Source organism: Chiloscyllium plagiosum, chromosome 11 (genome assembly GCF_004010195.1).
Source record: "Chiloscyllium plagiosum isolate BGI_BamShark_2017 chromosome 11, ASM401019v2, whole genome shotgun sequence".
NCBI lineage: Eukaryota > Metazoa > Chordata > Chondrichthyes > Orectolobiformes > Hemiscylliidae > Chiloscyllium > Chiloscyllium plagiosum.
In genome coordinates, this window is record NC_057720.1 from 22,077,488 (window position 1) to 22,096,576 (window position 19,089).

The 19,089-nt window shown below is 39.6% G+C and overlaps 1 protein-coding gene across 1 annotated transcript in view; it reads right to left on the reverse strand.

Annotated features, from left to right (window-relative positions):
• Positions 1-948: 948 nt before the first annotated feature.
• Positions 949-19,089, reverse strand: part of LOC122554210 (dihydropyrimidine dehydrogenase [NADP(+)]-like) — a 735,384-nt gene continuing 717,243 nt past the window's right edge. The window contains exon 23 of the mRNA XM_043698867.1: positions 949-3,302. Coding sequence (XP_043554802.1) covers positions 3,144-3,302 — 159 coding nt within the window. The 3' untranslated portion in view covers positions 949-3,143. The remainder of the gene's footprint in view (positions 3,303-19,089) is intronic.

A 19,089-nucleotide genomic window follows, 5' to 3' on the forward strand; every position in this document is an offset into this window, starting at 1 on the left:
TGCAATTATCTCTGTAATCTTGTGAAGTGACATGTGTGGCAGATCTTTAAACTGCACTGCTCAATAGGACTTAATCTTGAACCTGAAGATGTATAGCATCAAACAGGACGTTTTATTACATTAACACTTCATTTTGAAACATTTCATTTACTATTTCAGATTGTCTTTGGAATGTACTAATGCCTCCTCTACATTTCCAATTTCCAAAGCCATTGACTATCCATGTTCAAAACAATGAAAACACTTAATTGAAAGCCATGCATTTCAGGAAAAATGGATTCAAATTATGATCCCTTATTTAAGAAAGTTTCATTCCTTTATTTTGCCTTTTAATTGTAATCATGTAAAAGAGTCTATCAAAAATGTCTTGTATCAGTTTTATGAATCATTAAAGCTGGAAAGAAGGCATCATTTCTTTGAAGATAATGTGATATTATTAATGAGCATCCAAAACTTATTTTTATAATTAACACAAAAATTAGATTCAGGTGATGGTAAGGTGACACATTAAATGCCCTCAAACTAAACACTTCAAAAGACTCAAGCGATGAAGCGGTCAGAATATGACTTCTAATTAGGCTGCAAAATCCAGCAAATATTTTAGCCTTCTGACCTTTAACTGAGGGAGAATGAAAGACTTCCTTTTATAGGGTACCTCATCACATCTCTGAGAAACATTCTGAAGGGCTTCAGCTGAAATGCTTTTTCCAAGTGCAGTTACTGATGTCGAGACAAACACGACAACTCCTGTAAGACCCTACAATTGTGAATTAATGAATGCTTTGTGTGATGTCGGCTGAGCGAAGCAGTTTGGAAGAAAATCGTTTTTTTTTTGCTGTTTATCAAAATGTAATTGTAATCCAACTGAAAATGTCCTAAGACTTCTGTGAAACCTTGCAAATAAAACATTAAACATTAAGAATTTTGCAGTGGAATATTAAACAGGAAGACATTTGTAATTCTTTAATGATGTCTCTTTGAGGCTCAGCAGTGGTTAATACACAGCAGTGGTTAATAATGACAAAGCAGATAAAATTTTCACATTGTTTTATAAATTTGCTTTTTTACCTTCAGCAAAGTATAACCAAATAGTATGAAGAAAGAATTGAAAGGCAAGAATTAGTAACTACTGATATGTTTACTAAACAAATTAGTCAAAAAAGAAATACATAAAACAGCAATCATTTTTAAACTCTCTCATCTAATTGGATGGTCAAGGAAGGCAAATAGTAGTAGACAAAGATTGAGAATTAACAGAACTAGAATTGAAGTTTTAGTATTTCAATCTGAATTATTCCTCTTTGACTTGTTCCACCCTCTGAATAACATTGCCACATATTCCTTACTCTATTCCTTTTATGAAATGCAGTTAACTTCAAATTCAAATCTTAATGCAGGCCCTTTTTAATGGACTTGATTCTTGTCAGATTAATTCCAATTATAAAATATAAAGGAACAATTGTTGAAGCTCTGAATCAGCACAACATTGAGCCTCGAATAATGTGTATATGCTCAAAATGTGTTGAGTATCATCAAATTCGTTAGATACTACAATGAAAATTCTAAGGCCAGGAATTTCATTGGGACAGGAAGAGAGTTTGGATGCTGTTAGCCCTGATTACATCATCCTTCTCCAGAGCTGTTTTTTGGGAGAGTAGGATCAGGGTTAGATCAGTTTCTAAGCGATAGAGGCTAGAAGCAGCTGGAAAGCGAGGAGGCGTGCTCTCAAGGTCCCACACTCCCAATCCACCAGAGGTCACCTTGTGGAGGAAGTTTCCCTTCTGCGTTTATGGCCTGTAGCCATTTTCCTTTAGTTCAGATCTTTTCAAGGTACTTAGAAGGTGCCTCAAATTGAATATTCTTGCTTTCCCTTCCCTGCAATGGCAGGTTGCAACTGCTTCATGCATGAGAAGCTCCTACTGCCCCTCGGGTCTCAAAACAAAAATGCTGTCCTTAACTCGAAGCAAGTATGTACTCTGCCCACTCATTAACCAATCAATGTTGGGCAACTTCCTGATATCATGTGGGGTTAGGCTCTAATGTCAATGTACTGAACCAAAATGAACAGCCCTTTCCCAAAGCTCTACTTTTATAAGTCTGTCACTTGATACTGTTTATACTGTTATTATGAGCACTGACAACAAAAATATAGTTGTGCACATAAAAAACAGGACAACAGAAATTAATTATTAGAGATAAAATAGAAATTTCCATATTATACAATTTGCATAGACTGTGATGTATAACAGCACATTTACCATCTCAAGGTAATTTACATGTAACTAAAAAATACTCTTCACTGAACAATTTATTCTCTTTCAAATTTCTTTTCCTACTGACTTACAGTATTGCTTTGAAAACTATGGTATTTATCAGATTAAATTAAAAGTTCAGTTTTCTCTAACAGCCTGAGAATTCAATTTTTCCAGTAATTGGTTTCATGATGGATTTACAAAAATCTGGGATCTGATTCAATTTATGAGAATTAACATTATTGGCAGAAACCAGCAGATTCTATGGATCTAGGTGAGTTAAATGGAAACAGCAGGCACCAAAGGGATGCTCAAGGCAGATATCCTTATCAATATAATGGAATGGCACTTTGTATGCTGAAGAAATGTATGTCATGCTGAGAGATGAATGTAAATTTTCGTCACATTACTTACTAGGCTGGAAATGTCTCTGTTCCTCTACATTAAATGTACTCCTTATTATATGAAATAACTCATAAAATAATAGAGGGTGCTCATTTATCATTCTCTGTTGCTAGTTTATAATAGAGATCCTCTAATACAGGTATAGTGAAACTGGCGCAATTGTTAGTTCAATGTAAATTATATATAAGGGTCTGCACATTGTAATCCAATTTTGTCACTGCCTTATTACATGCTTGACATTAAATGTATTACTTATTGATTATTAACACAGAACAGTTTTTTAAGTGTAAATCCTTTTATTCAATTGCAGTTAGCTAATTGTAGAATGCAAGGTCGTGGCAACTTGGATTAGTAAGTAAAAATCAATACTTTGGAAATAACAGTAATTTATCATGTTATAGAATGAATGGGTAAATCAATGCTTTTAGGTAGATATGGATGTTAAATCATGTTTCACTGCTGGACCATGTCAACTCAACAAACTTGTCAGACAGCCAATGGAATACCTCTCTTTGGTTCATAAGGTGTTAAACGGGGAATCATTGCAATGCAATCAATGATGGGACAGACACTATAGCAAAGAGTGCAGCCTGTGCAGTCAGCAGTAACTTGAGGAAGATGTGTCTCAGGGTCAAAGGTTATGGCCTGTAAAGAGAATGTTAAAAAAAATTAGGTAAATAAATTGAAATGGAAGCACAGAAAAACATAATACATTGCATTTATAAAGCAGCTTTAACATAAAAATATATCCGAAGGTGCTTCACAGAGGTGTAATTAGATAAAACAATGAACAGTATTAATGAACCATACAATAGTGTTCATCTCTCATGTGAACTGTTGGCTATTTTGCTATTAATACTGATAAACTGTACAATGCATTTAAATGGAATATTTGAGAAGCAATGTACATCGGCACAAGCCAACTCTTTATTCGGCTAGCTTGATACGTGACCTTGCAAAAAAAAGAGCATTCATTTATTTGACTAGTTACACTGTTGCCTACCTCAACTCATGAAACCACATCCAATTGAGTATCAGAACTAGAAATATTAATAAGATTGTTCCAAAGATGCAACAATGCCACTCTCTGGGAATTTAAAAAATGTTAGAGGAACATTACAAAAGGCAAGTAATATTAACTATTGCATCCACAGTCTGATTCTGTCCAAAGAAATTTAACTAATACTGCAGAACTGGTAAAGGACAAAATAACAAAGGATTATCAAATTTGAGTAATTTAAAATTATAGGAATACTCTAACTCTGAGAAGAATAGGAGTACAGCAATTTAATCCGAAATTAATTTATTCAAGACTGTAAATTCTTTTCTATGAATGCTGGAACATTTCCTCATTCTTTCAATAAATAATAACTATTAGTTTTGCTGCATGTTAATAATTACCCTCAACTCACGAATGCTGCTCAGTATATGAGGCTGAAGTTAAAGTTATTTCTGCACTTTTATTTGGAGTGTTAAGCACTGCTTTTCTGATCCTATCTTTATCGTGTAGTTGAATGCTAAACTGAAATTGCAGTAATAATTTTTTGCTTTATCTCAGCATCTCAATGGACAATACTTTTCACATATGTCATGAATTGATACTTCATGATGATACTGCTATAATGAAATTCATAAGAACTGAGAGCAGGAGAAGGCAATTCAGCTCCTCAGCCTGCTCCGTCATTCAATACAATTGTAGCTGATCTCATCTTGACCTCAACTCCATTTTCTGGCTGCTCTCTATAATCCTTCAACCCATTATTAATTAAAAATCTGTCCATCTCCTGCTTAAATCTCCTCAGTGTCCCAGCATCTACTGTGCTCTGGAGTAGTGAATTCCACAAGTTCACAAAACTTTGAGAGAAGTAATTTTTCTTCATTTCTGTTTTAAATCTGCTGTGATGGTCCTCTGCCTTTAAGAGAGATGGGTTCAGTCCTGTTTCTCTTGCACAGAGGTGTTGCCACAGTAGTGCTGGAATGTTGCCTTCAGACAGGCAGTTGAGAAACAGCTTTTAAGTACTCCCTGTATTTTTTTAAATGAAACAAAAGACTCATGAGTGGCCAAAGTCAGGGCTCACACAGACCCAGGAAGGGTTTTAGTTTTGCTTTGCAGTTAATGAGAAGGTTTCTTGTTAAGTATTTCAACAGCCTTAAAGTTATCCCAGTCTTTCCTTTTGTTTATATTTTACCTGTGTAGTAAGAACAGAGTGTGTTTTGCTGAAAGCCTAGTGGTGGGTCAGTCACATGCAGCTTTTAAATAAATAAAGAAGTTAGGGTCTGGGGCTGTCTGTTTATCATACATGTAATTCTTTATAACACGTGTTTTGTTAATGCAAATTCGCTATAATACAATTGACGAATTGGGGACACTTTCTAAAGTGTGAACTTTTAAAACGTGCATTGATTGTAATGTAATTATAGTGCCGACACTTTAAGCACTGTTTCTAAAGCACGATTTTTCTGTAATGCGGGGTTGCACAAGAATTACCTGTATTTTGGGGGAGTTCGGGTCTAGTTCATAATACTGCTACTCCTTATCTTAAAACTATGACCTCTCGCAGAGAGGGGAAGATACTCTGTATGTCTAGTTTGACAATTCCCTTTAGAATCTTACATACCTCATTTAGATCTACTCACACAAGAATTAAGGGCAAGAGTAGGCAATTCAGCCCTTCCAGTCTGCTGTGCCATTTAAGACAATCCTGGCTAATCTCATTTCCCTAAGCTCTCGAGAGTATAAACTTAAGCTGCTCAAACTGTCTTCATTAGACAAATCCCTCACCTTTGGAATCAATCTAGTCAATCTCCTCTGAACTAGTTCCAATGTTCCTGAAGAAGGGCTTATGCCCGAAATGTCGATTCTCCTGTTCCTTGGATGCTGCCTGACCTGCTGCGCTTTTCCAGCAACACATTTTCAGCTCTGATCTCCAGCATCTGCAGTCCTCACTTTCTCCCCAGTGTAACTAGTCCCAACTCAAGTAAGGGGACCGAACCTGTACACACAATACTCCAGGTGTAGTTTCATTAATGCCATATACAATTGCAACAACACTTCCCTTACTTTTATACTGTATTCCTTTCGCAATAAATATCAACATTTAATTTGCCTTCCTTACTATCTGCTGTCCCTGCATTCTACTCTTCCGTAATTCATACATGAGGATATCCAGATCTCCCTACATTGAAGCACTCTGAAGTTTCTCTCCATTTAGATAAAAAGTTGCCTTTCTACTCCTCTGACTAAAATTGATAATCTCACACTTATCCATGTTAAACTTCATCTGCCAGGTTTTGGCCCATTCAGCAAATCTATCTATGTTCACTTGCAAATTTCTTATTTCTTGATTGTAACTTATTGTCCCATTTATTTTAACAACTGGCTTTACAACTCTGTACCTCGCATTGAAGTCATTAGTGCTGATTGTAAATAGTTGGGGTATGAGGACCAAATCCTGTGACACCCCACAACTCTGATTTCTGTTGGTTAATCAATTCTCTATCTAAGCTAGTGAATTACCCTGATTCATCAATTTTCACTCAGTTTTGAATCTGGATTGTATGGTCTCAACATCCATGTCATTTCACTTCAGTTCTGAGCACAGTGGCACTGAAAATCATCACCAAACTGGCATACTAGCTGCATTCGTTTTAACAGAAGGGACAGCAAAGGGGGAAATTGAGAGGAATGGACAATGTAGGGTATTGAACAGATGAAGTAGCAAAATATTGAAGGTTACAGGGAAAGTCGGGGATGTGGGAATTACAGTAGATGGCATCATTTTACGAACAATGCCTTCCATCGTGTGGCAATTTATATGCAACTTCTGTTGCATTAGAAATTAAAATATAGTGCAGCTTTATTGTCATTCCAGAGTTACAGATATCAAAGCAGGATGTATAAAAATGATTTTGGTGAAGTTTTTTATTTGTCTTTGAGGGTATATACCTGCAATGCTAAGATGGGCAATTATTAAAATCAGTAACTTGCTTTGCACTGTGCCTGATTCTCTTTTCCATTGGAGTTACTGGGAAACAAAGCAGGCAGAATGGAAATGGGCTGTCAGTCACCTCTTGCACTCCCATCTGAACTGAATGTATACACTGTAGCTTTCACTTCAAAAGTAAAACTGACATTTCAGCCAATTACATGTAACTACAAAGCAGCTTCTGAATTTTAGTAACCAATGGTAAATGATATCCTGGACACTAACTGTTCCAAGCCCCAGAACTGAAATAACTGTGACAGATGTTCTGTACTGAGAGAATAGATGCTGGCATGTTGAATTCATGTCTGAGGTTCCACGCTGCTTTGTAGCATCTATGTTTCTCCGCATGGTTCAGTATTCTACCTTTCTCAGCTAGAATTGACAAATTACTTCATGTGAACTGTTGTCAGCCAACAATAGTGTGTGCAGCTTTGAACTCAGGAGGTGTCAGTCAGTTGGCACAATGCCACACAAATCCTGAAATACTTGAAGCGTCAGTTGATGGCAAGGGTCAGCCTTTAAGCATTTAACGCTTAAAGTATTGGTTTTAGAACATAAGAATTTAAGACGTACGAGTAAGAATAGCCATTTCCCAAGCCTGTTGCAGCATTCAGTAAGATGGTGGTGGAATATTTATATCCAGTTCACCTTCCCACCTGGAGTCATAGAATCATAGAGTTTTAGAAGTCTATAGCACCAAAAATGGCCCTTTGGCCCATTGTATCTGTGCCAGTCAAAAAACAACATATCTATTTGAATCCTATTTTTCATCACTTAACCTTGTATGTCTTGGCACTGCAAAAGAACTTCTAAGTACTTCTTAAATATTATGCAGGTTTCTGTCTCCACCTTCCTTACAGGCAATGAATTCCAGATACCCTGTGGGTGAACAAAACTTTTCCTTACATATCCTCTAACTTTTCTGCTCCTTACCTTAAATCAATACCTCCTCTTCATTAATCCCTCGATCAAGGGGAAAAGTTCCTTCCTATCTATCCCATCTATATCTCTCATAATTTTGTCCATCTCAATCATGTCCCACCTCAGCCTCCTCTTCTCTGTCCAATCTTTCCTCATAACTAAAACTCTTCAACCCATGCTACATCCTGCTAAATCTCCTCTACAACCTCTCCAGTGCAATCACATCCCTCCTGTAATGAGGATTCCAGAACTGCATGCCATATTCTAGCTGTGGCCCAATCAATATTTTATAAAATTCTAGCATCACCTCCCTGCTCACAAACTCTGTCTTGGCTAATAATGCTAAGTATACCAAACACCTCTTAACCACTTCATCTAGCTCTCCTAATACCTTAAGGTACCTTCCCTCTCTGTCCCATGATTCTCTTAATACCCAGAAATTCATTTATTTCAGGGTTGAATTTTCTCATTGACTGAAGACCCATAGGCCTCTGGGCAGAAAATTTGAAATATTCACAACACTCGGTGAGTAAAGAATTTTTTCCTCAGCTCAGTGCTAAGCCCACCCTTTATCTTGTGCATAGACAAACATGTTTTGTCTGGAAATATAAACTAGAAAATGGAAGCTTGGATTATTAGTTATTTTAATTTACAGCTTGAAGGAAAAAGAACTGAGCTGTTTACTAAAACTGGATTTGGTATTTTTATGAGAAATGCTGGTACCAAGTGCCTTGGAAGAAACAAAGTAACAGGTCGGTTTCAAGTGGCAATTTGTCATTGATCTGAAAGGAGAGAAGCAGTTGAGACTCTGGCCTTCAAAAAACCTGTCAGCAAGCAAGCTCACTCCTTCTCTCCGAGTGGAAAAGAATAATAATCAAAGACTTTGCCACAAAACAAATAATTGCTAACTCAAGTCAAGACCTAGGTCAAATGACCTGCTATTAACTTGAGGATCACTACAGGTGACAACAATGTGACATCATCATCAAGAAAACAAAGAAAATTGTCACCTCAAAAGTCACTTCATTCTATCCCTTTCAGTTTGGACTCTGATCGATAAGACTTTAGGCCTGAATGCTTATATTTTTTCATCCACGATATTCCTAAAACAACTGTTTGTCTTGTCTGTCCAGAATAAGAGAATAAGAGCGTATGCATTTGGAATTCTAACTTAATATCATAAAAAAAAGAGCTATTCCTCAAATCCCCTTTGGTTATTTGCCCATCCAAGTGACAAAACGTTAGTGGCTAGAAGCTCAGTACAGCTGATTTTGCCATAATGTTACACAAGATCGTAGAAACATGGAGTCATACAACATGGAAACAGACCCTTCTACCCAACTCTTCTACTTTTTGGTGTATAGTTAATGTTTGCATATTAATAATTTATACTCTGTTTTACCACATGTTAGATGATATTTTATTATAATAAATACATTTTTGTTTCTTGTTTATTGATGAAAGCTGATGCAAGTTTATTTTATCTTAGATATTAGTCACAGTCAGTCATTAGCCATCCTAAAGATTAAAATGCTCATGTTTCATATTTGTGATAGCTCTTCGAGTATTGGAACTTGATTTCCTCTGTGCTACTCCCACCAGGGTTCTGACATCTCAGATTGTGGCTCTTTGTTCTAGAGTCTCCAATGAGGGGAAATATTCTACCAGCATCTCCCTTGTCAAGCCATCTAAGGTTCACCTCTTATCCTTCTAAATTCCATAGACTACAGGCTAATCTTGCTCAAGTTTTCCTCATAGCCCACCCCTCTCAAAAAATAAATAAACCTTATGAATTTTACTGTAACTGTCTCATGCAAGTATTTCTTTCTTTAAGTAACATTATGCAATGCTCCAGGTTTGATTTGACTGACTCCGATATGATGACAGCAAGTCTTCTTTAGTGTCACACTGAAAGTTTCTTGACTTCACCTGATGAAGGAGCAGTGCTCCTAAAAGTTGTGATTTTAAATAAATCTGATAGACTGTAACCTGGTGTCATGTGACTTTTGACTTTGTCCACCACAGTCCAATACCAGCACCTTTTTGTCCACCCCAGTCCAATTCTTGCAATCAAAGCTAACATATCACTTGCATTCCTGATTCTTGCCATACCTGTATGTTAACTTGCTATAAATCATGCACAGATGTTCTCAATACTTCCGAATGCCAGTTTTTACCAAACTTACACTTCTGATCCTTTCTGATAAATGCAGCTGGGAGGTTTCAGCAATAGATGGACCAGGGTTTCCAACATTTTACTAACGCAAGTAGATGTTTGTTGACTGTGAGGATACAAAGTCAGAAGCTCAGCGCAAAGTTATGTGGATGTCAAGGCTGTCAGTAGTCTAGTTCAGGCTCATATAATAACAGAAAGGAGGCAGCAAGGAAACACCATTCTATTTGTGTTTCTCAGCAAGCATTAAGTTCTGTTGTTGCCTATGGCAGGAAGTTGGCTGACATCCCTGGGTTCTGTCCCTTGAAAGCAACTAGAGGAAATTCTGAGAGAGGTGTTGATACATTTCCCACCCACCTTTGACACACAGTGTCTGGAAGCATTTCTATGAGTACAACCATCTCAGCACGCACAGCAACAAGGAGTCCTCAGATCTGAAAATGCAGGCATTAACCTTGTTCTAGGCTTTAACATGAAGGAATTTACTATGTCAACCTGCAAAGACCTGTGAGGACATACCTGGTCAACTGGTAACTGGTATGAGGTTCCTTCTTTTCACAGTGCAACCTTAGATGGGTAGCCCATCATACTGTAACCAGTGAAGCACACATTTCAGTATAATCATTCCATCACAGAGCTATAGGATGGAATTATAGAATCACCGAATGGTCATAACACAGGAAGCCATTAAGTATGTTATGTTCATTACAGGTCTCTGCAATTACAACTCAGCTAGTCTTACTATCACAGCCCTGCAAATATTTTCTGTTCTGATAACTATCTAACACTCTTTTGAAAGCAGTGCATTCCAGATCATAACCTCTCTCTGCATTAACTAAAAAACCCATTCTTCAAGGCTCCTTTGGTTTTTTGGCCATTCGGGTGATAACAAATTAGTGGCTGGAAGTTCAGTGCAGCTACACATTTCCATAATGCTCCACTGTTTGGTGTTTAATTTTAATAGAGGACAGTCACAATTAATTACTGAGATCCTGAGCTCTAACCATACCCTCAACTGACCCTCATCCATCAATGGGAAAGCAATTAAAAGCCTGCCACAGGTTTCCATCAACCGCTCTCTTGATAACTCTCCCACGCTGTTTGAAATGACGAATGCAATCAAATACCTATCTAATGTTAAAGCTAATTAATGTTAATGTTAAGAGATAGAGGTTTACAATGCTAGATGCCAAAGCAAGGTCAACAAACTCACTGAATTCTCTCAATCTACATGGGAGCAAGGAACCATCCTACCAGAGTACAAAGATGCCTCCATAGTCCTCCTGTATCAGCTGGAAAGAACTTGCCAATCTTCAAAAAAATTATTAAAGAATTCTTACTCCTCTCTTTCTCACCAGGAAAATCATTGGCAGAATCCTTCCAAAACATTCGGTGTAACATCTCAAGCCAGGGGGATTGTTTGCAGTGAGACAGCCCCATGACAAATGCCCATCACTGTGGCTGTGTTTGTTTAGTTTAGCTGAGGGGTCTGCGGGCCTTTGATTGTGTGGTTTGGCTGCCCTGAGAATTCTTGCTCATGGTTTGACAGTTTCATGATGGCATGCTCGCACATATCCTGGATGATGGTGATCTATTCCCAGTTGTTGGAGTTAGACTGAACTGTGGGGTAGTAGCGACCCTCTTCAACATGTCATTCTCTACCAGGTATTCCAATATATTATTATGGTGATCGTGGCATCGAAATCAGAAATTGCATGGACAGGAAGCTGTTCAATTTGAGGCAACTCCAGGCAAATGCTAAGGTCTTCAAATATTCTTCGCTACTTCATGTTGGCCAATGACAGTTGGTTTAGACCTGGGCGGTCAATGTGGTATAGACTTTTTAACTAATATGTATGACAACCTTGGCTTTATGATCAGCGTGAGAAAAACTGAAATAATGTACTGGCCTGTTCCAGGCAAGCACTACCTCACACCCAACTTTTCAATCAATGAACAGAACTGATCAGCATTGAGATATGCTCAAATCTTGGCAGCAAGCTCCCTGAACTGACAGTGATGTAGTAATGACAGCAGACTTCAAACATCAGTCTGGGAATAAGGAGGACTACATCTATTTTCCAATCTAAAAGTTGGTACAGCAAACTGCCCATGCTGCTCCAGGTGCCAGAACTGGACTGTGTATAAGCATTTTGTCGAGAAGCTCGACTACACTCTCTTGAGCTACCTTTAGCAGGTTCCAAGTTTTGACAGCAGGACAAAATGCCCAACACAATGCATCCACAATGTAATGAGACAGTCACAATTAAATTGGACTTATTCTGGAGTCAGAATGCCTGACACTTGCTCCTAAAGAAAGTCTGAGACGAGGGTTCTTTCGTCTGTTGCTCAAAGGAAGTGTCTGAAAGCTTCACTTACAGGTTACGATATTGACTTTGAGTCCTGAGAGAAGTTCATTCAGGATTGTTGTCACGTAACAAACGTACAATCCCCTTTCAAAAGCAAGTGCATAATAAAGACAAAAAGGAGTTGCTCGGACAGAAAATCCCAAGCCAGCAACTTGTCAAAGAATAAATCACTCTTGTATCCTGTCCTATTTGCAACAGAATTGGATGCAATCCTGGGTGCAAATCACCCTTAGCAGTCACCCAAGTGCACACTGAAACTTGACAATATGTTCCTGAGGCAGCAGAGCTAAACAATCCCACAACCGACAGATCATCTCTCAGCTCTCAGTCCTGCCACATCCAGTCGCAAATGGCGGTGGACAATTACACAACTCACTGGAGAAGGATGCAACATAAATATCCACATCCTCAATGATGGAAGAGCTCAGCACATCAGTGCAAAACATAAGACTGAAGCGTGTGCAGCAATCTTCAGCCAGAAGTGCCGAGTGGATGATCCACCTCAGCCTCCTCTAGCGGTCCCCAGTGTTACAGATACCAGTCAATTCGATTTGCTCTACGTGATACCCAAAAACAATTGGACATTCTGGATACTGCAAAGGTTATGGGCCCTGAACATCATTCCGGCAATAATACTGAAGACTTGTGCTCCACAACTTGCTGCTCCCCTTGCCAAACTGTTCCAATACAGTTACAACACTGACACCAACCTGACAATGTGGGAAATTGCCCGGGTATGTCCTGTACACAAAAAGCAGGACAAGTCCAACCTGATTACTGCCCCATCAGTCTGCTCTCAATCATCAATAAAGTGATGGAAGGTGTCATCAACCTTGCTATCAATCAGCATCTGCTCCGCAATAACCTGCTCAGTAATGCCCAATTTGAGATTTCCCAGGCCACTTAGCTCCTGACCTCATTATAGTCTTGGTTCAAACATGGACAAAAGCTGAATCCAGAGGTGAGGTGACATTGACAGCCCTTGACATCAAGGCAGCATTCAACCAAGTCTGGCATCATGGAGCTCTAACAAAACTAGAATCAGTGGGTGCCAGGGGGCAAACTCTCTGCTGGCTGGAGTCAAAGCTGGCACTTAGTAAAATGGTTATGGTTGTTGGAGGTCAGTCATCTCAGCTGCAGGTCATCTCTGCAGGAGTTCCTCAGGATAGTGTCCTAGACCCAATCATCTTCAGCTGCTTCACCAATGACCTTTCCTACATCATAAGGTCAGAAGTGGAGATGTTTGCTGATGATTGCCCAATGTTCAGCACCATTTGTGACTCCTCAGATACCAATTTAGTCCATGTTCAAATGCAACAACATCTGCACAATATCCAGGCTTGGGCTGACAAGTGGCAAGGAACATTCTTGCCACACAAATGCCAGACTATGACCATCACTAATAACAGGGAATCTAACCATTATTCCTTGACATTCAATGGCGTTATTATACCCAATATCAATATCCTGGGGGTTACCATGGACCAGAAACTGAACTGCACTTACTGTATGAACACACTGGCTACAAGTACAGGTTAGAGTCTCGGAAAACTGTGGCTAATAACTCACCTCCTAATTCCCCAAAGCATGGTCCATCATCTACAAGGCTCAAGTCAGGAGTGTGATGGAATACTCCCCACTTCCCTGGATGGGTGCAGCTCCAAAAACACTCAAGAAGGTTGGTCCTAATCCAAGACAAAACAGCCATTTGATTGGCATGGCATCTGTCAGCATCCACTCCCTCCATGAACAAATGGTCAGTAGCAGCTATGTGTACTATCTACAAGATGCACTGCAGAAGTTCACCCAGGATCCTCAGACAGCACCTTCCAAACAAATGGGCACTTCCATCGAGTTGGACAGGGGCAGCAGATACATGGGAACACCACAACCTGCGAGTTCCCCTCCAAGCCACTCACCATCCTGACTTGGAATTATATTGCCGTACCTTCAAAATCTTAGCATTGTGGGTCAACCCACAGAGGTGGACTGGAATGGTTCAAGAAGACAGCTCACCACTACATTCTCAAGAGCAACTAGGGATGGACAATAAATAATGGCCATCCCCCAGTGATGCCCACATCCCATAAATGAATAAAATAAATGATCAGCATGATCATCTTTGCTTCAAATAGTGATCAATAAGAACTGAGACAGACTTGCTATTACACTCTGCCTTTTTCTGAGACAAGAACTGATTAAGGATAGTCAACATGGCTTGTGCATGGGGAACCATATCTCACTAGACTGAGTTCTTGAAGAACTGATGAAGAGGATTAATGAAGACAGGGCAGTGGATGTGGTCTATATGGACTTCAGTAAGTCATTTGGCTTGATTCCACATGGTAGACTAGTTAGCAAGGTTAGATCACATGGAATACAGGGAGAGCTGCAGCAAAGTAGCACTGTGGTTTGTACTGCTGCCTCACAGCACCAGGAACCTGGATTAGATTCCAGCATCGGACGACTGTCTGTTTGGAGTTTGCACATTCTCCCCATGTCTGTGTGGGTTTCCTCCCTCAATCCAAAGATGTGCAGGTTAGGTGAATTGGCCTTGCTAAATTGCCCATAGTGTTCAGGGATGTGCAAGTTAAGTGCATGGGTCAGGGATAGATGTAGGGGAAGGGTCTGGGTGGGATACTCTTTGGTGGGCAGGTGTGGGCTTGTTGGGCTGAAGGGTCTATTTCTACACAGTAGGGATTCTAATTCTAATATTAAAAACTATCCATTTACATACATGACTGGCTCAAAGGTAGGAGGCAGAGGGTGTTGGTGGTGCAGTGCTGCTTTTTGGTCTGTAAGTCTGTGACCAGTGGTGTGCCACAAGGATCGATGCTAGATCCACTGCTTTTTGTCATTTATATAAATGATTTGCATATGAATATAGTAACTTTGCAGATTACACCAAAATTGGTAGTGTAGCGGACAGCCAAGAAGGTGAGAGTTGAGAGTGTGCATTGAGATCAGGAGTTGTGAGGTCATGTTATGGTTGCACAGGACATTGGTTTGGCCACTTTTGGAATATTGTGTTCAATTCTGGGCTCCCTGTTATAGAAACTTGAAAGGGTTCAAAAAAGTTTACAATGACGTTGCCAGAGTTGGAGTGTTTGAGCTATAGTGAGAGGCTGAAAGCGCTGGGGTTATTTTCTTTGGAGCATTGGAGACTGAGGAGTGACTTTACAGAGCTGAAAATGTGTTGCTGGAACAGCGCATCCCTGGATGCTGCCTGACCTGCTGCGCTGTTCCAGCAATACATTTTCAGCACTGATCTCCAGCATCTGCAGACCTCACTTTCTCCTCGGTGACTTTACAGAGGTTTATAAAATCATGAGGGACATAGATAGGGTGGTCTTTTCCCCAGAGTAGAGAAGTCCAAAACCAGAGGGTTTGGGTTTAAGGTGAGAGGGGAAAGATTTAAAAGAGACCAAAGGGACAACTTTTTCACGCAGAGGGTGATGCGTGTATGGAATGAGCTGCCAGAGAAGGTGGTGGAGACTGGCACAATTACAGCATTTAAAAAGCATCTGGATGGGTATATGAATAGGAAGAGTTTCAAAAGATATGGGCAAAATGCTGGCAAATGGGGCTACATTAATTTCGGATATCTGGTGGGCATGGACGAGTTGGACTGAGGGGTCTGCTTCTGTGCCATACAGCTCTGACTCTCAGAAAATAAAACTGAAAAATCATAAAATCAAGTGAATGATTTAAAAGTGAATGAAAATTTTTTAAAAAAGCAAAAAGAGGCAGAGAAATATAAAAATCACTGAGACAAAACAAAGAATTGGGGCTCCCTCCAAGAGAAAAATACAATGGTGGTACTTAGTCATCTGCAACTCATGTGATAGACACTTCTGTCTGTTTGTTTAACACTGCTGGACACCTTGGGTATGCTGCTCAGGACTGAAAATCTTGTTTGTTCAATTGATGGTTCTGACTTTCACTTCTCATTGACGTTGACCATCATGATCCATCTGTCGGATCAACTCTATAATTTATTCCCTCTCATTCCCCCTACCCGGTCCTTTCTGAGAGGGTGAAATCCCTTGCCTACTCTCAACTGACAGGTGAAGCCTTGAGCTTGAACTCAAAATGTAATGGAAAATTACAGTATTTTAATTTAAACTAATAATTTCAAAAGGTAACACAATAATTCATGTAAAATTTAACTCCCTTCTAACTTAATTTCACTTAAATAATTATAAATCTTAATTCAGTTTTTTTCCTTTGCAATTAAATTTTGTACCATAGCTGAAGATTCCTTTGGGCCATACTGTCTTGTTTCATATTAATTGGGTCCCCACCATCTACCAAAGATGGAGAATTTTCCTTTTATTGTTATTTTGTGGATTGTGCCAATTGCTTTGCTGTCTTCATTTTCCATTTAGTCTGATCTACATTGTTATTTAATGCAACTTTGATAGTGAAGGGTAATCTGCATGATTATCTGCATAACTGTAATCTAATATATAGATGTCAGCATTGAGCCAGAAGAAAAAAAACTACCTGTCTAACTAATATGTCCTAATATTTTGAGGATATAAAATACCCTAAGAGGTCTTTAAAAATTCCACATTTTAACAAAACTGGACTTTGGCCTTTGAGAAAGTTCCATATGAAAGGCTGCTGATTTAGACCAAAGCAGAGGGAGTTCAGAGTAAATATTGGGAAAGGTCAGAAATTGTTGAAAGAAAGAAGTCAGTGGGTATTTGATCAGGTTTAATGAGGTGGAGGGCTGTGCAATGTTGAGGGAAAGGTGTTGAGTGGCCAGGGAATAAATACAGGAACAATTGTCGTCCATTACAATGAGTAAGATTCAGAAACAAAGCGTACTGAAAGGAAACCTACAAGGTCCAATTTAGAGAAGAAAATAAAGAACTTCAGATGCTGGAGATCTGAAACAAACAAAAACAGATATTGATGGAGAAACTCAGCAGGTCTGGCAGCATCTGTGGAGAGAAAACAGAGATAATGTTTTGAGTCCAGTGATTCTTCTTCAGACTTGAAACATTAACTCTGTTTTCTCTTCACAGATACTGCAAGACCTGTTAAGGTCCAATTTATAACCCTACTGGATAGCTGTGTGGATTTGGCACTTAATAGGTAGAATTTAGGCAAAGATAAAGAGGGTCTCCCCTGCACCTGGAGGCCTGGCAAGACTACCACATCACCAACAATATGTGTGCCATGGGATAACACCTTAGCAGCTCTACTGGTGGTATGGAAACTGATAAAGTGCCCACTGAATGCCTCAATAATCATTCCTGATGAAGGGCTTATGCCCAAAAAGCTCCTCGGACACTGCCTGACCTGCTGTGCTTTTCTAGCACTACACTCTTGAAACTGAATGACCAGGACAGCTAATGGGCAGCTAGATTAGATTAGATTCCCTACAGTATGGAAACAGGTCCTTCAGCCCAACAAGTCCACACTGACCCTCTGAAGAGAACCCACCCAGACCCATTCCCCTATCCTATATTTACACCTGACTAATGCACCTAACACTACCGGCAATTTAAAATGGCCAATTCACCCAACCTGCATGACTTTGGGATGTGGGGGGAAACCGGAGCACCCGGAGGAAACCCATGCAGACACGGGTAGAATGTGCAAACTCCACACAGACAGTTGCTCGAGGCGGGAATCAAACCCGGGTCCCTGTAAGGCAGCAATGCTAACCACTGAGCCACCGTGCCGTCCCTCGGTGAGTGATGATTTTGGGGGCAGGGTGAGATCTGCAGCTAGGGTGGGGAAGGTCATCTCTCAGCAGGCACTGCTGGGTCCCTTGACCAGGTATTGAATCTCTTACAATGGAGACCATCCACAGTCTTCCTGCTTTAACCTGGGCAGTAGCTGGACAGCGGCAGCATTTCTTCTTACATTCTCCCAATAAAATAAATGCAGCCCTGACACCAAACCCATGTCAAGGGCAGGCACAAAATCTTCAACCACTGCAGAGGCACAAACCTGGTGACAGAAACTTGGATTGTTTTAGAACTCAAACTGAATTCACCTTGACACCAAAGAGAGGCGTGTTTATCTTTCTCCATGGAGAACACTCATTAGACAACTGACAAACAAGGTTTCAGCTCTAGCTCAGACACCATGAGCTCCTGACAGGGAAAGAAATGATCAATTCCACTTGTTGACAATACCTTGAATTAATATATTATTTTTAATGAAGTGGAAAAACATAGAGATAAATAAGAGAAGTAGTGCTGAGAAAATGAACGAAGAAGTAAGGTGATGTGACAGGAAGCTCAGTGGAAAATATTCTTCTTTAAGGTTTGGGAAACAAGATGGTCAGCAGACGGGAGTTGTGCTAGAGGTGAACTGTAGTTTGCTGCACCTCAGCAGAGCAATCTCTCCTTTCATCTCATATTGATTCATAAAGTCAGATAGTTAATTGTCCCACTCTTGTTGTTTTCGCTCTGCATATTTAACTATGGAATATTGTCTTCTCTGTGACAGATAAATCTAGCATCACAGAATGGCTCCAGCACAGAAGGAAGCCATTTGGCTGGCTGCGTCTGTGGCAGTTCTCTATAAGAAGCTTCTCAGCTGATCATGCATCAGCTACACCTCCTGCTTTTCTCTGCACCTTTGCATTTTTTTGTTTTCAGATATTTCTCCAATTCTTTTCCGTAGGCCTTCATTAAATCTGTGTTCACCATACACTCAAGCCTCCATTAAAAAAAAAGACTTCCCTCATTGCACCACTGCATCTTTTACCAACCAACTTGAATCTTGCCAGACTATTAAATTCCACTCCAGTAATTAGGATTAGTACATCAGCAGAAATATTCCTCCAACTGTCAGAATGAACATGCTTCAGATCTTCAAATCGTTAACAGGTGCACTTCAAAATTGTTATGTACGCAGAAAATATTCAATACACGGGCCTTGAGTGAAAAAATGCCCAGACAAGGTGATCAAGGGCATTGACTCTTTTACAAAAGCAAATCATGCAAAGCCACAGAAAA